This window comes from Pyrgilauda ruficollis, unplaced genomic scaffold, assembly GCF_017590135.1.
Source record: "Pyrgilauda ruficollis isolate IOZ18807 unplaced genomic scaffold, ASM1759013v1 scaffold23, whole genome shotgun sequence".
NCBI classification, from domain to species: domain Eukaryota; kingdom Metazoa; phylum Chordata; class Aves; order Passeriformes; family Passeridae; genus Pyrgilauda; species Pyrgilauda ruficollis.
In genome coordinates this window covers 8,883,819-8,908,485 of record NW_024522539.1, presented here as the reverse complement: position 1 = coordinate 8,908,485, position 24,667 = coordinate 8,883,819, and the positions used below count along the sequence as shown (strand labels likewise).

General features: G+C 42.1%; 2 protein-coding genes across 3 annotated transcripts in view; one reads left to right on the top strand and one right to left on the bottom strand.

Annotated features, from left to right (window-relative positions):
- The first annotated feature begins 824 nt into the window (after positions 1-824).
- On the top strand, positions 825-20,768 carry TM6SF1 (transmembrane 6 superfamily member 1). 2 transcript variants are annotated; one of them, XM_041468822.1, is made up of 10 exons: positions 825-1,064; positions 2,939-3,042; positions 3,529-3,626; positions 4,632-4,735; positions 5,590-5,672; positions 7,011-7,132; positions 11,624-11,728; positions 13,743-13,835; positions 14,807-14,926; positions 20,392-20,768. In XM_041468822.1, exons 1-10 carry the CDS (start codon positions 973-975, stop codon positions 20,581-20,583), a joined length of 1,113 nt encoding a protein of 370 aa, XP_041324756.1. In that variant the 5' UTR covers positions 825-972; the 3' UTR covers positions 20,584-20,768. The 2 variants fall into 2 exon arrangements, with proteins under 2 accessions (XP_041324756.1, XP_041324757.1); XM_041468823.1 differs by lacking the exons at positions 7,011-7,132; positions 11,624-11,728; positions 13,743-13,835; positions 20,392-20,768 and having other exon boundaries at positions 845-1,064; positions 14,807-14,892.
- A 224-nt stretch (positions 20,769-20,992) lies between these two features.
- The window catches only part of HDGFL3 (HDGF like 3), a 37,759-nt gene continuing 34,084 nt past the window's right edge, over positions 20,993-24,667 (bottom strand). The window contains exon 6 of the mRNA XM_041468824.1: positions 20,993-23,310. Coding sequence (XP_041324758.1) covers positions 23,305-23,310 — 6 coding nt within the window. The 3' untranslated portion in view covers positions 20,993-23,304. The remainder of the gene's footprint in view (positions 23,311-24,667) is intronic.

Genomic DNA, 24,667 nt, shown 5'->3' with positions numbered 1-24,667 from the left:
TATCATTTCAGCAGGAGGGAGTCTGAATTGTGCCCATTATTGCAAAGGGTGTTAATTCTTCCAGAAAGAGCTTGCCTGGCACGCTGGAAGTGCATTTGCTGTTTTCTTTAGGCAACACATTCTCACTTGCCAACGTCCTGGAATTAAACGCTCAGTAACTTCTAGGAACAGCGGTTTTCATTTCTGTTTGCCTTGCATACAAGGTTCGTTCCACTGCTGAGACTTCAGTGTTGGTATTGAGGTATAGGCAAAGTTCGAAGCCCGGAAGAAAAGGCTGATGGAAAAGGTCAAACATATACCTAGGTTTTGCTAATTTTTTTTTTTGGCACTTAAATGGAAAATATGAACTCATTTTGTCCCCCAACATTTCTAATGCCCTTGTTAATAATAACCTAGCTAAATACTGACGCAAAAGAGATGCATACTTTTTTTTAAGGGTTTCTCAGGGAGTTCCGCACTATCCGGACCAAGGGACCCTCTCTCCATCCACCACCTCCCATGACACCGGCTCGCTTCGTGCCCCGGCTGCCGCCGCCGCGGTTCCTCGCCGTGCCTTGAGCCCGCGGTTAACCCGCGGCGCCTCTGTCGCGGCGCTGGGCTCGGCTGTCACAGCAGCCCTTGGCACGTCGCCTCCGTCGGTCACCGGAGGAGCGTCCGTCCCCGCGGGGCTGGACCCGCAGCCCCTGTCCCGAGAGGGCGGCATCGCCCGTCGGGCAATCCCCAACCGCGGGGCAGGGGCCAGGGGGAGCGGGGCGAGCCCCGGGGCGGGCGGAGGCGCTGCCCGAGCCGCCGGAGGAGCGCCGGGCGGCTCCGGTTTCCGAGGCGGATTTAACCTTTGCGGCGCGGGCGGGGGGGTGCCGCCATGGGGCGGGCAGGCCCGGCGGGCGCGGGGCCGGGGCGAGGCGGCGCCTCAGGCGCGGCGCTGGGCCGGGGCTGGGGCGCGCAGGGCGGCCGCCGCCTCCCGCCGCGGGGATGAGCGCCTCGGCGGCCACCGGCGTGTTCGTGCTCTCGCTCACCGCCATCCCCGTCACGTACCTCTTCAACTGCCTGGCGGCCACCGGCAGGTGAGGCGGGACGGGCCCGGCGGGGCGTTCGTAGCGGCGGCGCGGGGTGAGCGGGACGGGGCGGGCGGCGGAGCGGGGCGGCCTCGCCTCGCCGCTGCCGGGTCCTGCCCGCGTCCTCAGACGGGAGCCGAGCCGGGGTGCGGCGGGACGCGCTCGCTGCGGGTGGCCATCCCCGGAGCGCGTCCCGGGCCGGCCGTGCCGCCGAGGGCGCGGTGCCGCCCGGCCCCGGGGCAGCGCCCGCTCCGCGCCGGGACCGCGGCCTCCCCCCGGGCACTGGCACCGAAATCCAATTCTGTTCCAAAGCGAGCGGGGAGCTCGGCAGCCCCGCAGAGCTCCCGAGCCCAGGCTGCCCGCGGGCACCCTCAGCCCGCGCTGTCGCTGGAAGTGACCCCGCGCGCTCGCCCTGCCAAACACCGGGATCCCGGGAGAAACCGCAGGTCTAGGAAAGGAAAGCCTTTCCTCATGGCAGAACCCGCTTCACTTAAAGGTCTGCGTGGTATTTTGTGATCCCACAGCCCGGGGTGTTTTGCAACTTTACTGCACAAATATTTGCTTCTTGTTTTTTGCTACATCTGTTCCTTCCCCATTTTCCTCCTTCTGGCCCATAATTGAATTTTTTTTGTTTCTCATTGCTAGAGTAATATCAAATAACACATGGTGACTTACTTGATTAACTGCCAATATTTATTTCAAATTGATAGACTGCAGTGAAAAGTCACTGCAATATTAACAGCTGTAACGGTATGAAGAAATTAATCACTGGGAGAACAGACTAGCAGAAGATTCAAAGCATAAAGTAAATCAACAAGCTAGTACTGCTCATCCTGACTTAGAAACTATGTGTGTATGTTTTCTGAAATATTTGGTCTTGTAAATTCTTTGCAATAATTTTAAGTCAAGTTTCGCTAAGGCTGATATTGCCGTAATATAATTTGTTCATACACAACATGTTTTCTTGAAACAGGGTGGTACTATGTGTAAAATTATGTACCAGATATTTTTAGCTTATGCTTCTGGACTTTACCTAATTTTCCCCTCCATTTTTTTCCCTTGCACAAGGACAACAGTGAAGACTGAGGAGGAGAATCTTACCTTAAAGAGAGCTAAAGATAATTTACACCCTTAGATCTATGAAACAATTTTAAACTGATTTTCCAACTTGCCTTTTCTTGGGGAAGGAGACAAATTTGCTTTGTGGCAAAGATTTTTTTGTGCTTTATGCCACTCCCACTGTCCATGCAGTAACATTATAGCTCCATCTCCAGGGAAAAGATCATTTTGCCTGAGCCCACCTGTGCTGGTCACTGAACCTGCTCAAGTGGTCCTGCCTTGTAGGGCCAGAGTCTCTGGTAGCACTTCCATAACTGAACATTAGCCCAGATCCATCAGAGGTGCCCAAACTATCCTATTCCTTGGGACTGATGGGATTTATTTTTGAATTTATAATCTCCTGAGTAGATCATTTATTACTGAGGTTAGATAAAATGTCCCCAGTGATCCTTTTTGGCCTTGAAATCTCTGTGGGTTTGATCCTCATCTTTCATTGCCCTTTCATTTTCCTATAGTTTCTGTTTATTTTAGTATGAAAACTGATTTTAGTCAGACAAATCTAGATTTCTGGATATGTTGTTCATCTAGTTATTTTCATATTTTCTTTTTTTAGCTGATCAGACATGCAAAGAGAGGCACATAAATTCTGCAAAACTATAGGATGAATACCATGGCAGACTATGCAATAAACTTTAAATATCTGTATTTTAAATTATTAAAAGTTACTTCATGAGTATGTGAGTTTGAGGACAGCTGGCTGACAAAGCAAAATTCTATCAGTTTTTCTTTTAAATTCTTTTTTTTTTTTTACCATGCTGTTGCAGTTCCTGGGTGATTGTTGCAGTTGGATTGCTGGTTCTGGTTCTTATTGCTCTGTCAGCTCGTGTTCTTGTCAAGAGGAAGCCACCCAAAGACCCTCTGTTCTATGGTATGTCCTGCTAAAGCTGGCTCACAGCAGTGACTGCCTCACCCGCGGCTTTGCTCTAGGCTGCTGTGGCTTCTGCACTTTGCCTTGCTCACCTGCAAAAATGACAAGTCATGCTTTCCTCTCTGCTCCTTTTTGCTGTCCTTTCTCCTTTCCTTTCACAGTCAAGGCTGTAAACTCTGTGTGCCCAAGATTTTTGAAAGGCTGCACAGTCCTGTCTGCAGACACTGACCTTCCGTGGGGGCTGTGCCTGCAGCTCCACAGAATTTCACATTCCTCAGAAAAGCTTCCTAAGAGCTGTGTTAACCAACCACTAATTAAAAAATCCTGAGCTATATGGGAGAGTCGTATTGTGTGCTGAATGTCTGTGACCTCGAAGTTGACACATCCAGTTCAATAGATCTCTGCCTGACAGTTTATTGGACTGTGAAGCAACTGTGTGATTCCAAGAATTTTTTAATTAATTTTTTTCCCTTTTTCCTATTACAGTTTATGCTGTATTTGCCTTTACCAGTGTAGTGAATCTAATAATTGGACTGGAACAGGATGGAATTATTGATGGATTCATGACTCATTACTTGAGAGAGGTAAATAGTAGTTTGGCTTACAAATGTAAATAAAATCTTCAGTAAAAATAACTTGGTGTAGTATTTGTCACAGAAAAATAGCCACATTCAAAACAATCTCCTTGAATTTTGTAGCTGACCTGCTTCGTTATTGTTATGGATAAAACCTTCATTGGCTTGCAATCTCCTGACTCATTTGGCAGCAATAATGTAGCTTTCAAGCTCCATTGTTGTTACAGTTAACTTCAGGAACCCTGTTCTGTGTTAACTTCTGTGGGAATTGGAGGGCCTGGACATGATGGCAGAAAACCACAGAGAGCACTCAGCAGTGGATGAGTTACCATTCCAAAATGTGTTACCAAGAAGAAAACAAAATTGCCCCTTTATTTTTGCCTAATCACTTTACCAGAGGAATTACAGTAGAGTTAAAAAATGATGATGCCAGATACCTAGTCAGCAAAATCTGCTGGCTGCTGAATATCAACATCCACCAAAAATAGCTCAGTAAGAGCTTGACAGGAAAGTCACTGAAGTCATTGAAAAGATTCCATGAACTTAAGTGTGAAATGAGTTGGACCCTACAAGGTTTTATGTTGACATCCATATATTCAGTACTGCTGTAGATCTAGAGATCTAAATACATCTGTGTTTGTTGTATGCTAAATCTATTTTTATTTTGTAGCTTTTTATCACTAAAATATGGAAAAGTCATATTTTCATAATGTGGCAGAGTAAAGCTGACAGTCACACACAGGAGTTTCCATCTTGCACCCTTTATTGCAGATGTGGAACTCCTTCAGTTCTGCCTGATCCTCCCTGGGTCAGCTCTGTGCTGGGAAATGTGAATTGTCAGTCAGAAGCTGAAATGTGGATTGTTAATCAGAAGCTGAAATGTGAATTGTCAGTCAGAAGCTGTACCACTGCTTGAAGGAACATTAGTTAGTGTTCTGAACTTGTTTCTTGCTGTGCTTTATGGTTGTTTGTCTTGCTCTAAGCTCTGTATCTCCTCCCAAACCCCGTTCCCAGGGGGAGCCCTACCTGAACACCGCCTACGGCCACGTCATCTGCTACTGGGACGGCTCGGCACACTACCTGATGTACCTGCTGATGGTGGCAGCTATTGCCTGGGAGTGAGTCTGATCTGGGCACTGCTCACCTGGCTTGCATTCTCACATCATCTTTAAAGGCCTTTCTTTTCCATGCAGTACTTAGGCTTTTATTTCGGGGTGGTTTCATGTTGTAGGCCAAAGCAACGCTGTTGAAATTTCATCCCTTTCAGGGGTTCTACCCTTGCCAAGTTACCCTTCCTCTCAGCTGACTAAGCCCAGAAAATGCATGGAGATGGATCCTGTCTTCACCCTGCAGCAGACTGTAGCACATCCACATGGCTTTGTCTTAGCTAAAAGCTGAAAGAGGATGTGCATTAAAAGCACGAGTGAAAAAAAAATTGTTTTTCAAATAAAAAATTTATGATAGGAATAATATATTGCTTAACACCATGATGATCTCTCATCCCTGTTAGAGAGTGACATGAAGTTTAAGGGGAAAAAGAGGTTATTGCTAGAGATTCTTATGCTTCTTGCTGTTGAATGAAGAGTTTCTGAGAATAAGCACTTAAATTCCAGAGACAAATATGCCTGCTGGTAACAGTAGCATTAACAGTATGAAATTAATTGTTAATTGTCTTATAGTTTTATACAGCCTGTGATATGCTAACTCGTGCAGTCAGCCTTCAGAGGAGTGACACAACAGCAAACAACTGAGTATGCCCAAAGCCTGTGCTGAGAATGTGATAACCTTGTCCCACACGTGTAGGATTTCTCCATGACCCCTCTTAGAGGCAACAATCCACTCTTGACTTGTGGTACAGGTTTTAAAAGCCTCCACTTGGTAAAATACAACCTCAGCAATGACTGTAATATTCAGGGTAGGGAATTTTTAGAAATAGTTCAATAATTATGTCTTGTTTCCTTTTTTTTAACAGACAAAGCTATAGAACCATTGGTCTCTACTGGCTGGGTTCCATTATCATGAGCATCATTGTCTTTATGCCTGGAAATATTGTGGGTAAGGAAGTAATTTATATGACCAGCTTTTTCCCGTGAAACATTTTCTAAATTCAGCTTTGTGCTATCTATAGTTTAGTGCAGTGTTGGTTCATTTCTGTATTAATATGAAAGAGGCATTTTAGGAATGTAAAGAGACACAATATATCCTAAAATTTAAATATGAGGAAGAAAAGATGAAGACTGGGGAAAAAAACAAAAAACCCTTTACATTTACTTTGCTTTCAAGATGAAAAAATAAAGTATTGTGTTTTTGTATATGTATAAGGTTTAATCTAAACCAGGTTTAAGTAATGAGACAACGTCTCAGTATCATAAAAATATAAACCTTACTTTGCATAAAATTTCCAATTTGCTTAGAAGTCTGACTTTCCAACAGCTTACAAGAGGCACCCAAATCACGTTTAAAAGTCAAATCTGGAAGTTATTCTGTTTTCAAACTAAATTTAACATTCCTAGATTTCTAACATAAATCTGTGCTGTTAGAGGTGAGGATTTCAATAAAAATACTGACATCAGTGTTACTGGCAGGTGATCCATTAAGGGTGAAACCTTTCTCAAGAAAAGGTTTCCTTTTAAGCTAAGCTTAAACTGTTGCAAAGTTGACAAATGCTCAGCTGAGAAAAATGTTGATGTGTCCAAATCCTGCAGTAAGCTTTAGGGAAGGTCACTTTGGTCCTGCTTTTCATGCCAGAGGAGAAAAGCTGGCCAGCCCAGCTCCCTCCTCTGAAGATAGACTCACCACAGAGAAAAGCAGGTTTAGTGGGACTGTCCCTTCCTCTGTTCTCTTAGAAGCCTCTCAAGAGCATGCCTGCCACCTGCCTTTCTGACACAGAGTAGCCAGTGCCACAGACACATTTTCCTGGTTTACCTGAGGCTGAGGAGACCTCTCTGAAAGTTTTGTCCTCAGTACAGGCCTGTGGGAGAAATCAGCACTTTGGAAAATAAATGCAGCATCAGATCTTGAAAAATTTTTTACATTTTATCCCCCATTTTAGAAAGAGTGAGGTCTCTGTTTGAAGCAGGTCCCATTGAGAGGTTTGAAGGCTGTCCCATCCTATACCCAGTGCAGTGACAGATGTGGCTTCCCATCTTCTCAAAAAGTCCCTAATTCTGAAATGGCTTCCTGTCTCATGGGCTCTCTTTTACCTGTGTCTCTACTTCTGCTGAGGATGTGATTTTCAAGAGGATTTGTGTGTTAACATTAGTGATTTCTAATGTTTTATCTTTGTTTACATGACCATAGTTGCTTCAGGTTTGATGTTACATAGCATATTTTTTAATTCTTCTGCAACAGAGCTTACAAATTCTCATAAATCTTGTAATAATTTTTTAACAGGCAAATATGGAGCAAAAGTGTGTCCTGCTATTTTCCTAAGTATGCCATATGTCTGCCTCCCCATATGGGCTGGGTTCAGAATTTATAACCAACCTTCAGCGACTCACGACACCCCAGTCAAGGTAATTCTATTGTATCTCAGTGCTGGCTCCTGTCAGGGCAGCTGACAAGCTGGCTGTTTCTGGTGGGTTTTATAGGTCCCCTGATGGAATGTGCTGTGACTGCTCACTCTTATGACAATTGCTGTCTGGCTCTGAAAACTGCAAACATATCTATACTGCAGGACTATTTCATTATGGTGGAATAAAGAAGAAGCAAAAGAATCTCATGTCAAGAGTAAAGAACCCATTCACAGGTGTAATTGTGTTTCTAAGCTCTATTCAGTTTCTGTCTGTTTCAGTTTCTTAGCCAATGAAAATACTGGCATTTACCAGCTTCTTAAAGCACCACAAAATCCTGTAGAAACACTGCAGGAAAGTACTCTCCTGCAGATATGACTTACAGATCTCATGTAATTTAATAATTTTTGTATGTGCTTTCTGTAATATTAGATTTTAGAGGTGAGACCCTGTACATAAATTGATACAAAAATTCTTTACACATTTCTTGTAAAAAATCTGTAAACATTTTTGCTTAAAACTTTTAACACTTTTGCCTTTGAAATAACTAGATGGGTTGTAATAAGATTAACTGAGACATCAAAACAATGCATTAATAGTTTATGCACTGTTTTATAAAAAAGGTCAAAAAGCCCCCTGCAGCACATAGCACAGAAGAGATCTCTTAGTTGCTGTAGGCAAGCCAGTTTATTGCTGCAGCACTCCCTATCAGTTGTGAGCAATATAATCAATTAATATTTTTGCATCAAAGAGCGCCTGAGGCTCAGTCAGGTGCATGCTGTCCCTGCAAACAGGGACAGAGATGAAGGATTGGTGGCTGCTCAGAGCCAGCAGGCAGCCAGAGGGGGAGTGGCACAGAGTGACAGCAGGACAGGAGGACAGAGCTGCCCAGAGAGGTGGGAACACAACATCCAGCCAGCCAGCCCTTCTTCAGGAGGAAAGAGAAGCACAGAGAGGTGTTCATATCTCCTCAGGGCTGAAGAACACCTACAGAATCACAGCTTTTAGGGTAAATCCCTGTGGAAGGCAAATTGAAGGAATCTTCAGGTGCTAAACCTTCTGCTGTCCTGCACAGGCTTACAGGAAACCACCTGTAAGCCCAGGAAACCACCTCCTGTCCCACCCCAAAGCCACTTGAGCTGATTCATTTGAAGGAGCCACTACTTCTGGCCAGAAGCACATTCTTTAGACTCATCAAGTGTAGTTAAAGGTAGTGATGGCAATTTTTACTGCACACATCAGTGAGAGCAGCCTTAGTGTGGAGCGTGGATGAAGGTTTGAGTTTGTTTTCCTGGTATTAGGAATACTATAGAAACAGACATTATAGAAAATATGTGACGGACTGATTACTTGCTGAAATACAGCCATGTCTCCTGGCTTAGCAGGAGATAAACTGCTTACCTAGGTTTGATATTTTAATTTAGTATATATTTCAGAGAAACTTAGATTTAATATTCTATTTCAAAAAGAGAGTTCAGAAAAGCTGGTGACCTGAAAATTTAACATTGCACTTCTTTGTGAATCCTTTCTTGGAAACCTAAACTTCCTTGCCCAGAAGGTTATAGAAAAAGCCTTGATTCCTTTCAGTGGGACCTCATAGCCCACCCAAGCTGTTTGCTTTTCAGAAGTTGTATTTAGTCTTCACAAGTAAATTATGCTCCATATCTGAGCATGCCTTTAAATCTTAACGTGACTTCTCATGAATTTTTCATGTGACTTTTTCAGTCCCAAATTAAGAATTGTTTCCAGGAAATAATTGTGTTTAATGGTACTAATCAGTGAGATAATCATTATAAGTCCTGAGCATTTCAGTAGATCATTTGGAATTAGCTGTAAAATTTATCTTTTTTTGAACTATAATTATTCAGAGTTGGCATGAGAAGATTTAGGAAGAAAATGTAACATGGTTTTAAACATGCTATAATTAGTATACAGGAAAATACTTACATGAAAGCAACAGAAGCAAAGTGTATTCTGTTGGCCAAGGTATACATTGCTATAATATTATTACAAACCTGTTAGTTAAAAAAATAATCACTGTGGGGGCAGAGGAAAGGTATTCAAGTTTTGGTTGCTTTCTAATAGAGGGGGTGCAGGGGAGTGGAATGGAGCTGTGCCCTCATTTGGAATCAAGCCCAGCTCTGCTGCAGTCTTTACAAAGCCCAACAGATTTATCTGCAAGTATATCAGCTCAGAAAAGTTTAATGGAATTTAAAAATCTTTAACAGAATTAATACACAAATTCAGACTTGTACATGAATTCTGAAGGGACTGACTTTTACAGACAGCACAAAAGATTATTCCATTTCCCTAAAACTGATGACATAAGAAGCCTCTCAGAAGTTATGGAAAATAGCTTTTTCCTGGAAGTCAGAGGAATTGCAAAGCATGCCTGGCCACTTCCTTCTTCCTTGCTGCACAAAAGAATCCCTGGGGCTGCAGAGATCTGGGCAGAGTTCAGCGTTGTTTGCAGTGCATGGGAAACCCCTGGCAGGCCAGCTCTGCTTGGCCAGATGTGTAACTTAACATGTAATGCAGCTTAGCTCTGCTTGGCCAGTGTTCTTAACATGTAATTCAGGTTAGCATGGGGTGGGTTAAAGAAAGGTAAGGAAAAACTGCTCTTTAGTAGTCAGCAAAGTGCAACCTTTCAAATTCTTGCTTCTGCTTTTTTTTCCTTTTTTCTTTTTTTTTTTTTTTTTTTTAGCTTTGCATTTTCATTTTGTTTGCATGCATAAAGAAACAAGGTGTGAGTTTTCTGTACCCTGGCAATTTCAAAAACTAGTACTGCACCAAGGGTTGCTTCCACTTACAGTGGCTTTGTCTCCAAACCCTCTAAGCACAAAGTCCTATTGTAGCTTTGTGATTAGAGTGAGTGCACACATCCATTTAATATTAAAAGAGGACTATTGAAATGTTTGAAAAGAGGAGATTATACATATCTGTAAGCTTCATACATAGTCCAAAATGGAAAGCAAATATATCAGCTTTCCATTATCCTAGGTAGTCTACAATTGAAAATGATTTGTAACTCAGCCATAAGTGGCCTTTTTCTTTCATAGGAAGAAATATTTGAATATAGGCATTCTTTGCAGGTAATATTAAAAATACTCCTACACCAGTACTCTGAATACTGTGAAGTGACACCATACTGCCAAAACCTGTTACTTGTGTTAGAAAATCAAACAAAGGTGTCACCTTTTTTTCTGAAAAAGATCCTTTAAAATAAAATCAGAAAACAATTGTTATGAAAGGGATGGCTTATTTTTGCCAGAGCCTTATTTTTGTTAATCTGTAATCCAGATCTTGTACTATTTGCTCAGAAATTGTGCTTGCAAGATTGTTTCTCCTGTTTCAATAACTTTATTGTGAGTATCTTGATCCTGTGTGCTTTTAACTGTGCCCCTGCATCCTAATTTTTGTTTTGCACTCTGGAGACAATTCTACAAGTGTATAACAGGAAGGAAATCAGGTTTTTCTTTTGGTGTGTGCATGCCAACAAACGGCCAATAAAAAGGAAGAGGAAATGAGTAACACAGATACATGGGGAAGTTTTCCCTCTGAACTACAGACAGATACTCTGAGGTGTTTATAGTTTTGTCTGTGACTACACAGTGCAGAAAGTGAGGCTCACATGATTTCCATGTAGGTTTTACCGTGTAGGCAAAGAGATGCCTTTGGTTCCCCCAAGGCACCTTCCCCATTAGACATGGAAATGGCCTTTGCCCTGCAGAGTGTGATCCCCTCCCTTCTGTCCCTGCAGCAGGAGGGATTCCTGTGCTGAGGAAAGGAGGCACAAGATGAGAGCCAGGCCTTGGAGGTGCCTCAGTGCCATCCCAGGAATTCCCAGGGTTCAGTGATAGAAGAGGAAGGGTTTCCACATACTCCATACACACACATTTCATTCTCTATTTGTGCATTGCACACTGACATACAATATTTGCTCACTGAACTCAGCAGAGGACTCAACCAGCCACAGAAAAGCTTTTATTTTATGCCAGTGATAGTCCATTAGTTTTAATAGTGTCAGAAGCTGCTGAAAACCAGCATTCAATAATGAGATGGATCCAGTCCTTTTACAAAGCATACTGAACTTCAAATGTTTGAGACAAATCTACATTTCCAAGGCTTTTCTACATAGGAACATTCAGGAAAACAAATTATTTCCAATTACAAAAAGACAATTTTGAAGAAATTATGCTGCTTTAAAGCCTTAGGTGATTGCAGAGTTAGTGTTCATTTGATTTACGTTGCTTGAAATGACACTAATCTGTATTGAGATGGCTTCAGTTGGATCCATCCATTTCTAGAGTTCATTCAGATGAATTTTCCTCACTACATTCTATAAAGTCTGGAGTTGCCTTTTTAGGTGGAAATTTTTCTGTCTCTGAAATCAATGGATAGATGTGATGTTTCACCACCCTACCCTCTTTGCAGTGACTGATCTGGAATGGCATGGAGCCAGGCTGTACCTACTGACCATGTTCTGTGTTGCAGGTGGTTCAGGAAGTCCAGAAGAAAGGACTCTTAAGAAGACCAATAGATTTGATGTTAGCTGCATACCTCATTCTAGCCACAGGATTTTGCATATTCAGGGGCATGGTAAGTTGAATATATTTTAATAATTTAAGCTAATTTTCAGTTGAACTTTTGAGTCTGTGTGAAGAAGCATGTACATTGTGGTCAGGGGAAATCCTGTAACATTTGGGTTCAAACAGGCCTTAGATATAAAAGGATAAATTATATATGATAACTATTGGTGCTTTGCTTCTCCATTTTGTGCTGTTTGCAGCATGTTTTTCAAAAGGAGGTGCACAACCACCAGAGTAAAGAGCATCCCAAGAGAAAATCAACACGACCTAAAACTGTTTTCATTGGTCTGTTGTTCCATTTATGGCCCAGAACATGGAGAAAAAGCAACTAAAGTAATTCTGTATTCATGTTTTTTCTAAGCAGTAATGCATATATAAAATTATATACAAAACCAAGTTAGCTTACATTGCATGAGTTAGAGGAGAACATTTCCACCTAAAAGGAAAAAAAATTATCCACGTTGTGAACAATACACATTATTTCTACTTTCCAAGAGACAATTTTAAAAAATGGTTGTTCTCTAAGCATAGTTGATTGAATCAAAATTTCTGAGGGAAGGAAGCAGTACTGAAAATGCTTTCAGGAGTAAATCCAGCCATAGGTAAATCTATTCCCTTGTCAGCCCTAATGCATTTTCTGTCTTAAGCAGAATGAAACTCAGTGAGCACAGCTCAAATGTTTAGGCATCTCAGATAACTGCCTGCTTGCTTGATTTGTAGATTTGATCCTTTCTGGAATCATTCAAGTAGAAGGTGATGATAAATACCCAGCAACATTTTATTTACCTAGCACAGAGTGTCCTTTTGTAGTTGTGCTGCTCACATTCCTCTCTCACCTCCTCTTTCTCTTAAAACTTGCCTCTCAGAAATATTTTTTTTCTTCTGTCAGACTGCTTTATTTCCTGTAGATCACATTACTTCAGGGAACCACTGACACAGGTGAAATCAGCTGGTTTACCTGTAATTTTACTGTGGAAAATATTGGTCTCATGGTCTTACATGGCTCTGCAGTCCCACTTCGTTTCTCAGAGGAATTAGTTTTGTTGATTTTGAGACTGTGGTAATTTCCTTATATATTTCCTTCACCAAGCAGGAATTGCTTGCTGGCCTTGATTATACATACAGAGATTAACTGAACATCTCTGTAAAATGCAGGAACCATAATTTTGTGGAAAAGTTCCTAAAACACAATCCATTATAGTCCACTCAGACCTGCTTCTTGGATACCCATGATGGAAAAGAACAGGGAGGAATATTGACTGTAAAGTTTTGCATTTCCTCCTCAGAGTCACACAACAAATGCACATGAAATTGAGCTGTGCCAAACGTGCTGTTCAGCCCTGTAGCCCAGGCATTAACGATGCCACAGACAAGCCCAGGGACAGCTGCTCACATGGATTGCTAGCTCAATTTAGAGCAGAATTTTTTGTAGTAGTTTTAAGGCCTACCACGAAAAGGAACTATTTTTTGCAATTTATCCATGTTTATTTGGAACTTTTTCTTCCTATAGGAATGTAAAATCCAATAATCTCTCCTTTACTACTCTCAAAAATTACTTTAAGTAACACCTATCTTATGCGTTGCTCTCCACTGCTGCCTTGTCCCAAGTGCAGCTCTTTTCTTGGACTACATCCATAGCTTGCTACCCTAAAACTGGGTGCTTATCCTCAAGTTTCCACTCTTAGAGCAATTTTCCATTGGAAAGTTCATTTGGTGGGATCAAAGGCTATTTATCAGAGCAAATCAATAGCAATTATACTTTTACAACAGCATAGCCAACTGGCTAAATTCTCTTCCAGTCAAAATCTTCAAAGCAGGCTGCCAGCATTTCCTCACAAGCCCACTGAGCAGGAGCTGAGAGGAGGCTGCACTTCCCCTTTTATTTGGGGACCACATGGATCACCTTTGCAAGATCCAGGGTAGCTGTGCTGCAGACCATGAGTGCACCTAGGGCTGGTAACATGTGTTAAATTGGCTGGTTTCAGAACAAATTGATCACTGGAAGTTTTAAAACCCCTTCTCAGATTGCCCTGGACTGCCCTGCTGAGCTCTGCCGGCTGTACATCCAACTGCACGAGCCCTACATAAAGGATCCTGCTGCCTATCCCAAGCTCCAGGTAAAGCACTGGCCATGGAGTGCTAAAGAGGGATTTGTAAACAAAGATGAAGCCATGGGTTCCAGAGATGAAAAGATTAATATGGGAATTACCATTCATGGCAAGTTAAAGGGTATTTTCCAGTACCATTTCTAGCCATTGTAGGATAGCAATCCTTGTTGTGATAAGCTTAACTTAGGTTCAAATTGGTGACATGGAGCTACACATCCTAATTACTCAGGGTTCTTTTAACACAGCCCATGAAACAGATCTGTGTGCTTTTTGATGTTCATTTCCCCTCCTTAGAAAGGCAAAGTAGACTTTCAGTCAGGAATTATGAGGCAGGAAGGGGTGCAGTAGGACTAGATTCCTTAGGCTCACATTGCACTTCCATCCCCAGTGACACACTCTTGAAAAAGGGCACTGCATAAAAAAGGCATTGCAGATGAGGGAATGTTGTGCTTTCGTTCTGTAGAATTTGATGCTGACATTCTTTTGCAAGCCTGGCTGCTGCAGGGGACAGGGCCCAAAGCAGTCAGAGGGCACAGGGGTGAGGAAATGAGCAGAAACCACGTGTCAGTGCTGGTTGAGTTCTTCCTGGGAAAGGCAGGGCATGGCTTGGGGCATGGGAGAGCTGTGTCCCACAGCTCCCAGCTGAGAGTGCAGTGGAGCCTGACAAAGGCTCCCTGCATTAAGGAGTTAAGCCAGGCCATCCTTTTTGGCATGGTCTCAGGATAGTAAGGGCCAGGAATGTATGTCCTGGATGAAGTGTGTAGGGATGGGGCAAGGAGACAACAGCCACCAATATCAGGAGAAACCTCAGGGTAGCTGGATCCAGTCAATAGCATCCAGGTGTGACAAAAAGGCCTGGGAATCACTGCTGCCAGAAGTGTAGTTTTGAGCAGTCTCAACTCCTCAGTGAGCAGCTTACTGATTTTTAAATGCATCTCCCTCACACTGCAAAGCAACTAATATTTGTGTTTGAAATGCAGATGCTGGCATACATGTTCTACTCAGTGCCATACTATGTGATTGCTCTGTATGGCCTGCTGGTGCCTGGCTGCTCCTGGATGCCTGATTTGACCCTTATACATGCTGGAGGACTAGCTCAGGTATTTCTTTGCAAAATCTTCACTTTTAAATTACATTATAATAAGTAGAGACCTATGGAATCAATGATCTTCCCATGTAGGTTTTGTACTGATGTAACCAAGATCACCTTTCATATCTGTAAAAACCCATTAATTTAAGGGAGTGAATAATCAAATCTACTACTCTCTAATGACCACATTCTTGCTTTGCAGACTTCTCTCCTTCTACACAATGTTTTTATTGGGCTTATTTAAACCTTATTAAGCACCATGCACTCTTTAGCTGGCATCATGAAGGAAGCCCATCTTAAAGCTGTGACAGTCAATCGTAAAAAACCCAACAAAACCCAAACACAACACAACAGCACAATACATTGTTTCCATAATAAGGGTTGGTCAATTAGGTAGTTTGAAATATATAAAGAGAAAAAGTGTCTCCTTGTCACACAAAATGTACAATATCAGGGGATGATGTTGAGAGAACTCAGGGAACCTCCTGGGCCACAAACCACAGTAACACTCAGAAGTGTTTGTGTTCCCAATGGCAGACAATGATCATTTTTCTTTTACTCATTCCACTCTGGTTCTCTTAAATAAACAGCTGTAGTTAATTACTAAATGGGGCTGATGCTTATGAGAAGACTGACCAAAACAATTCAACAGGAACTAGTAAATGACTCATGACAGACAGATGAGCATTAAACAGATGAGACACAGGGACAATTGGTTTGTTCTGTACATAGGAAATGAAATGTGTGTGCTCAGAACATCAGACAACGCCGAAAATAAGCACGATAATCCTGCCACAATAGTGACAACAACGCACAGCAATAACTGTAATTCAAATACCACTGTGAGACAAACACAAACCAACACTTGGTTCCTCAGGTCTGAGATAATCATAGGTACAAACTACAATCCACTTTAATTGCCCAATAAGAAGAGTGGAGTGGTATTTTCTATTTGGGAGCAGTTATCACAGAGAATAGGACTTCTTTTTTCTTCTCTACCAGTTTATAGAGAATCTTGAACTATCATGTGATATCAAAACAGAATCTGGCAAACATTTATGAGGAAGTTTAGATACTCAAAAGGTATCATAAATACTGTACAACTGTGTTTGGCCAAAATCTAATTTAAAAAAAAAAAAAAAGCACAAGCTAAGTAGGCAAGGCTGTGTTGGGAACTTTCACTACTGACAGATTACTCAGGTTCCATAAATTGCCCAGACAATCAGGGAAAAAAACACTCCTTCAAAGATTTTTTAACACAAGAGAAAGTGAATCAGAAGTCAGAGTGTGCTGACTGTCACAACCTTGCAAACTTACCAGAAAGCTCAATCTCCTAGTCTGGGGGTGATTTTTTTTTGGTAGGTTTGGGGTTTTTTCCCCACCTTTTATATGTTTCCTGTAACAAATAATCACCTTTTTTTTTTTTTTTTTTTTTTTTTTTTTTTAACAGTCCTTTGTACCTTTTAGATGTGTGAATGCTAAACTTTGTTGCTGAAGTCTAAAACTCCTCTGTTGTTCTGTCTCAGGATGTCCATTTACACATTAGACTAACACTCAGCATTTCCCATTTCACTACTTAAAGCTTGTCCTGGCACCAGCAAATGGTGTGGGCTGACAGAAACTGATTAAGAGAACTCTATGTTGCTGTGGACTCTTCATATTTTATCTTGCTTCAAAAAACAGTTCTTGACATTTGGGAGTGGTTTTGACTTTAATGCACTGCAGGATGAAGTTCAGTTATCCTACAAATGAACGTGATTTAATTGATTTGGCTTGGTAAATTGTGACCAACCTGGGATGTAAAATGCATGTGACAAAGAATTGAGGGCTCTTTCTTGATTATTTGGGTGCTTTGTCATTTTGAGGCAAAAAACACATTTACAGGTTTGTCTACTGTTACCTTAAGTTAAAACACTTAACTGATAATTAATATGTAGTTACCAAAACACACTTTGCTTCCTCTCACACACAAGGTCCAATAAAGGTGTCTGGTGGTGGAAGCAGTGGGCACTGCTCCCTGGGAATGAACACTGCTCCTACAGATGGGGAACATGGAGATTTTAATTATTTTTATTTTTATCATTATGATGTACTTTTTACAAAAACAAGTCACAAAATACCATGTGATGCATCTAAACTAAGAATCTCCAAAGTGCCTACTAGCCTTTCACACAGACACACATTTACTGGTTTTCAGAATTACAAATAACTCTCAGCTGGAATGACTCCATTACTAACATTCAGACTCCAAAACCAGTTGTGACCCAATAATTACTAGACTTTCTGAAGCTTCAGGAGGAGCTCTTTGAATTTCATATGAGTGAAGTACTAGGAGCTTTGATTATACAAAAGGGTTGGAACAGCCTCTGAACTTAATGGAATTGGTATTTCCCTATGCAAGTGAGCCATGTGAGAAGGGATGAAGAGCCACAGCCTTACTAGCCAAAATCAGACTCACCAACTCTCTGCAGCCCATTTCTCTGTTTTCTCAAATGTAGAGCTTACCTCTATTCCCTCTTAGTGTTTTCCATAACCCTGCCTTTTTTGTGGCTACTTTCTGCAGTGTTTCTTGTCTACCAGAGACCCTAAACCCAAGGAATGTGTTTTTCTAGATTACTCCCCTTCTATTTGTTGGCTTTGTTAGGCTCATGAGACCAGGTCCAAACCCTTCCAAAGTCACAGTCTTTGCCTGATTTTAGTCAGTCTTAGAGAGAAGGCACAGAGTGAAGAAGGACTCCTAACCTTTTTCTGGGTCCTTCTCTGTCCTTAACTGCAGGGTAAAAAAATACTTGAAATACTACCTATGATAGGCAACAAGGCAAAAACTGTTGTAAAAAGCCCAAATCCAGACTGCTTCACACAGACAAGCAGGTCAGTGAGAAGCAGGCAGACACAGAGTGCAGTTGCCAAGACACATCCAGCAGCTTCCACCTGCTGGGAATGCCCAGGGAGCAGAGTGGCCAAGGCTTCAGGGGTGACAAAGGCTGCATGTTGGGCATGTAAGGCTACCTTAGAAGGCTACCTGCAGCATCTCATCTGGTTAATTTCTCAGCCAAATCTCAGCTCAGAGATTTGTTGGAGCCTCAAAATTCTCCACTTGGAGAGGGGATCAGTAACAGAAAGCACCGAGGAATGGCTTATTTTCTGAGAGACCCCAGTCACAGTGAGGTAACACAACAGACTCAGGGCTTCTCTCACTGAGCACCAGCCTGCTGCACACAGGCACAGAGCTCTGCAGGGACTGACAGCTCAGAATTAGGGGTTTGCTGCCAGTGTGCCTGAAGAAAGAGCAGCACTTGGCCACTGGTGAGTGAGAGATCTGCTTTTAAGATATATCCCCTGCTCCAAGTAAGAAAGAAAAAAAGAGGGGAAAGAAAAAAAAAAAGTAGCAGCAGAGAACAGTCATGGTAAGAGAAACACAGGAGATTAAAGACATAACACAATTTTCACAGAGGCAAATCAAATAAATAAAAAAAAAAAGAAAAATACTTTACAGACATAAATATCCTCCTTGGTAATGAAAGAAGAAGCCATGTGTTACAGTGAAAAACAAGTCTAATAAACAATAACTTCATTATATGGTACATCATTAACCACTAAAAATCTTTGTAGGCTACAGACAGGACATCATGTTACTGCTTTTTGGTTTTACAACAATTAAAGCTCACTAATGTGCCACAGCTCCTGTAAGAGACAAGACCACACAGTAAGGCTTAGATACTCAGGCATCTTGGGGGCTCTGGGAGTTCTGGGTCTCTCAGAAGCATCCCCTTACAGCCCCTTCTGACAAGGTTTACTGTGAATGATGAGAAATTTACTATCAGCTTGCTCTGATGCACAGCTGGCCACTCTTGCAGACAGGCAAGTCTTACAGTCCTCCACAAAGAAGGAGCAGCTTTGCAGCCTGTTCACCCCAGACAAGGCTCTAAAATGCAACCCAGAGGCTCTCAGTGTCTGGGGGAACACCAGATAGCCCAAACCTCCTGCCTGCAGCCTGCTGGCAGCTGTCTGTCTGTCCGTCTGCCTGGAGTCTGCTACGAGAGGGCTTTGCTGCTGAGCTGCTCTGGCTGCCTGGGCTGAGGAGGCTTCCCCAGCAGGATTTCAGGCAGCAGGGATTTCAGCCAGCCCACCCAGGGGCCACAGGCAGGGCCTGCCTGGGGCAGGTGAGAGCAAACAGGCTGCAAGAGACAGAGTGAATTACCAGGCTGATATAAAAAGGCTGACAGTGTGCCCCTGAACATCTGTTTGCTGTGCAATAGCTATTTACAGAAACATGCTAAGTGGCACTCTGCTCAAGTGTGTTTGTATTTGATTTCGTTGATTACTTTGTTTCCTGGCTCAGGTTTGCTCAATGAGCTCTCCCAATTCAGTTGAGGTGGTTGGAATCACCTGAAAACCAATTTCTGTTTCTGTTTTGATGGATGGTCTCAGCCTAACCTTTTGCTGGGGTGATGTATTGAAACACCTGCACTTTATTTCCCCTTCTACTCTGCTGTGACCAGAACCATGTGAGGCCAAAATGACTCCTGCTGAAGCCAGAACAGAGGATGTGATTTGGCCATAGTGTTCCTCTGTGTTCCTAAAATCCTGGTGTCCCAGTGCCCTCCTTATGATCAAATTGATGTTCACCTTCTCAGATCTCCTCCACTGCTAGCTAACTAAATAGTAATGAAAAAATTGGACACACAATAGTTAATGTGAATGAGCTGTGGCTTGAAATAGCAGGTAACAGATGGAAACAAAAGACACCGACTATCCTGACACTTCTATCTTTAAATGTTTGTTTATGCTAAAAATATGCTTCAGGCCAGCAAGCCTGTCTGTGCCTATAACCTTCACTGTATGCTCAATCTATACTTCAAACCAGCCCAAGCCTGAAACCCAAATATTGCAGACATTTTCTGAAATCATCAGGAGTTGTGGGATCAGAATCTGGAACAATCTGGGTTTAAGATTAAAAAGTCCAAACCCAAACCAGAACTAACAGACGTTCCAAGACTCGCCTTTCTAACTTTATTCACAGTGACTGTCTGGCTGCTCCCATTGATGCCAAACTCCCAACAACCCTCCCAGGCAGGTGGGTGAGAGCCCTCCCCCTGATTGGGCTCTGCAGGGATGTGCCCTTCAGTGGCCACTTTTCTGGGGAAGGATCATGCACAAATTGTGACCCAGGAAGCCAGGGTGGAATCCTGTACCTGACGAAATTATCACTGCCACCATGTGCATAAAGAAACCCCTTACCATGCCACTGATGGTTCCAGTTATGCCTCATACACCAAGATATTAATGATTTTAGTTTAGACTGTATTTTTATACCACTGTGCAAAAGTATGATGGATAATTCTGGAATAAGAATAAGGGCTGGCTTGGAAAATGTCACTGGAGATGCAGACTTGCACGCAGATTATGCCATCTTTCCAAAAATATACATCAACTTTACCTTTTTTTAATATATGTGTTATATACACACCACAGGCTCAATTTTCCCATATTGGTGCTTCTCTTCATGCTCGAACTCCTTACATCTACAGAGTCCCTGAAGAAGCAAAAGAGTTTTTCCTGATCTTGAACATAATGTATGGGATTCTTCCTCAGCTGTTCGCTTACAGGTGTGTCAACAAGCCAGAGTTTTTCATGAAACCAAAACAAGAAGAAAAACCAGAATAGCAGAACTGTTTCCAGCTCCTGTACTTGGCTATGTATATAACTGGGTTGGGATGTAACTGAACTGCTCAGATGGAACCCAAATGAAGCGTGTGAGATGTGTAACATTGCACAACTGTGTAGTCGCACGGTCTGCTCTGTTTATCCTACTGAAAAAGGGAAAATAAAGACAACTGCCTTTAGCACCACTTCTCAACATTGTGACTTTGCAGTGCATTGCCAGTTCCCACAGCTATTTTTAAGTAAGCTGCTTTGACAGTTTTAGAAATACTGCATGAAGTTAAATAATAATAATGATGTCAGTGTTTAGCCTCCGCACGCTGAAGAATAGCAGTGCTAGCAGTCCCTGCACAGAGCTACTGCACAACATGAAGGCCAGCATTGTGAAGCATGAAAAATTAACATACATAACTCTGTCACATGCACATGTTTTATTTGTCAAAAAGTATGTCTTGTGGGTCGACCTTGTTAAAAATCCCAAGAAATCTTTTAAGAAGCAATCAACTCTTATAGTAAGACTCCATATATGATAAGCAAATCATATAGTTTTGTTAATTCCCTTCAGGATTCACTTCTGCAAGGACTGCTCCCCTGCTTGAAGCCCAGCAGGTGCTCAGCAGCACTCGTGGCTGGGCACAGAGGGCTCAGGACCGTGAGCCACTGGGCTCAGGCCGCTCGTGCGTTTCCAGAGGAGGGGTTTTGGCTGTGTCTCTGCAGCTACTTTTGCTAATGCTGCTGGCTCAGAAACAAGCAGCAGCAAACACAGCGACCTTGGTTTGGGCAGCTTACGTTTCTATTTGCAATTACAGCTATTTCTATGCCTTCTATGTGTATTTATATTAAAAGCAGTACACCTAGTGCCTTTCTCACAGATGAAACTAGCTGATACGTTTTAACTGGAAACACTTTATTTGGGTTTGTTGACTTCTTGGTGTTTGGATTGAAAGAATTTTACTTTTAAGTCTAATCAGTAACAAGGAAGCAGCTGACATGCCTGTGTGCTGCACCCTGCACGAAGGGACCTTCAGGGCACTGAGAAATGCAGGCTGTAACTCTCCTGCTGAACACTGCAGCTCCCAGCAGCACGCAGAGGAGAGGCCCCAGGTTTTACACCCGCAGCCAAAGGGGCAGCTCCAAAACAACCACAGCACACCTCAGGCAATGCTTGTTGGCACCCAGCATCCCTGCTGCAGCTCCTTAGGCTTTGGGATTGCTCCATCCCAGGGCCTCTTTCTTCCCAGGGAAACAAACCCAGCTGGGCTGCCGGGCTCCCACAGGACGTGCTGGCTCACAAACAGGTATTTGAGCCTCTGGTGTTACTTCTGATGTCTTGAAAGAAACTTTGAATACATTCAAGGTGAATTTAATGACCTCCTGTTATCCAGAAAAGGCAAAGTACAGAAAAAAATAAAGATCTCACCTGCACTTGTATCTATTATGGTCAACTCATGTTAACAGAATGTTTTGCTTTAATACTTGACTTACATTAATACCTCACATTATTACACGTATGAAGCCAAATATGACGCTAACTTAGTTGCTTACAACCTCAAACCTTACTCCCAATACACATTCCAATAAATTTATTCTGTAAAAACAATACATTTTTTTTGTTTCCTTTTTGTTTTCTTTTGGTCTTTTTTTGGTTTTTTTCCTTGTGGTTTTTTTTTAGTTTTTTACAGTAAACTCATCAACTACAAACCTTGAATACGCAAAAGATGTTCCAAGGACAAGCATAACAAGGATTGATAAAACCAGACTAAATATGTTTTCACAATAAAAGCTGGCATAAAAATAAATAAAAATCTCTATTATCACAATAGCAACAATAATGTACACAGAGTAATGGATTTGGAATGCTTACTTACTAGTCTAGTTCTATTTCCAAAAGGAAAAAAAAAAGCCAGAATGACAGCATCCTTTTTTAAGCCTTTCATTATTTAAAATTGATGTTTTGTTTTGGTTTCCCATAGGGCTGTATATCACAGTAAGCTTAAAAATGGAAAGCATCCAAATGAATGATTTCAAATTGTGTTGGCATTGGAAAAATCTTTGTATTAATCTAAAGAAACACAAAAAGACTTTCACTAACTCCACATATAGGAACTAAGTCAGATAGTGTACATTACATCATGGTTTGGAGAAGTATTAAGAGTATAACTAGCTAGGTACTTCTAATAAGGAAAGATATTTTATTACATTATTGAACTTGGTGGTGATTTCAACTGAAGAAGAATTTTTCTTTTATGTTATAAATTGATCAAAACCCAAGAGAGAATGGATCTAGGAAAATTTAAAATTATGTTTGTATGTGGAAGATTATTGTAGCATTGTATGGAGGGGACTCATTTCTAAGATTTAGTTGTGTTTAAAAAATGTTGATTTAGAATGATATAATTTGGAGTTATACCTTTTCTGTCTCGAAAAGGAATCTAAAACATGTTCAAGTATGCGATATCTTCATAAACCTCAGCCACTGGAAAAGGGCAACTTCATGCAACCAAATAATATGAAAATCAAAAAGTAACCCTTAGAAAAAAGGGTAAAAATGTCATTTCTGCAAACACAACAGATAGGAATGTGAATAATGTGCATACAAACTGGGATGCTGTTGATGGTACTAATGAACAGATGTGGTGACTCATATCAAATCCAAGAATATTAGACAACCAAACATGTAACCTTCTTGTGTTTTCCCTTAATATTCAGCAGTCATTATGTTGGTTAAGTCTGAAAGAGAAAGAGAAAGAAGTCACATTTAATGTAAGAAATAACATGCTGCATCAAACTTGATACAATTGAAGTTATATTTCCACACTTCTAAGTCACAGGTACAAGTAACCACCTGCTCTGTTCAAACAAATTTTTTTCTAGAAAAACTGCTTTGTTATATCAACTAAACATATCATTACAAAATATTAATGAGCACAGTTTAAAAGTAAACATTTAGAGCTGTATTCAATAAGCAGCTCCAGTGATGTATGTGGGTGGGATTTTCCCTCAATCACTCCATTACAAAGCTTGTTGCACACTTCAGGCACAAACAAATTTTGGTTTTTTCCACTGCACAAAATCACTGATGAGCTTCATGCAGGAGCTCAGGCACTGCTGCATTCCTGGATGTCCAGCCACAAGAACACCCTCTTGTTCAAATACAGGAAAGCTTAGCAAGAATGAGCAAAGATAAACATTTTCATCGCTAAGGGATCCAAGTGCTGCTTCTGAAAAGGAAACAGCTTGGCTCCAGTTCACTGTAAGGTGATGACAGAAAAGGAACTCCCACGGGTGAGTCAAGGTCAGCTCTTGCTTTCCCTGACATTAGTGGGATCAGGATCAGACTGTCCCCACATGATCACGGCAAGTGATACAAGTCTGGGTTTCCTCCAATTGAACAGAGGTGGCAAAATTCACCTGCTGGCCTGGGGACAGGTTATATTAGCCAGCAACACGACAGCATGCAGTGCACCATGACCACCCACCTCTGGGCAAGGCATCCCTTCTACAACACTACAATACCTTCCCTGTCTTTGGTCAGTGCAGTTCTCTCCTGTGACAAGTGGTTTGTCAAGAGTAAAAATGGAAAGCTGTGCTTTCCGTGTGGGAGGTCCTGGCACATCCTGGCTAACAATCGGGGGTTATTATCAAGTGCTCAGGCATGCAGCAATGGCTTACAGGAACTGCTGGAGCCCTGACTCCCCCAAAAGGGGTAACCCTGTGCTGTCCATCCAGCACACCACACTCCAGAGGCCTCTCTCCTCTTTCAGAGTCAGTGAGATCATAGAGATGCTTGGGGGGATTCACTGCTGTTCCTTTCCCTTCAGACTCAGACACCCGTTAAAACAATTTCACGTGATCAGTCAATCAAACAAACCCTGCTTTCTGCTAAGATTCCCATTGGCAGCAGCTGCCCAGCACTGACAGGTAGGATGGGATAACACAGCTGCTTCCTGTGCTGTAACTTTCAGATCCAGTACAGGAAGATGTCCCTTGGGAGCATGACACCTTTGCAATTGTTAACCACAATTCCCTTCTGGTCTACATCCAGAAGACTGGGTAGGATCATCCTTACGTGGGTGCTGGGAACATT

Bases quoted from the DNA above. Each gene is read 5' to 3' on its own strand.
- TM6SF1 (XM_041468822.1), top strand. From the start codon at position 973: ATGAGCGCCTCGGCGGCCACCGGCGTGTTCGTGCTCTCGCTCACCGCC. The intron at 4,736-5,589 runs GTGAGTCTGATC...TTTTTTTAACAG, and splicing joins GTGGCAGCTATTGCCTGGGA to ACAAAGCTATAGAACCATTG. The intron at 5,673-7,010 runs GTAAGGAAGTAA...ATTTTTTAACAG, and splicing joins TATGCCTGGAAATATTGTGG to GCAAATATGGAGCAAAAGTG.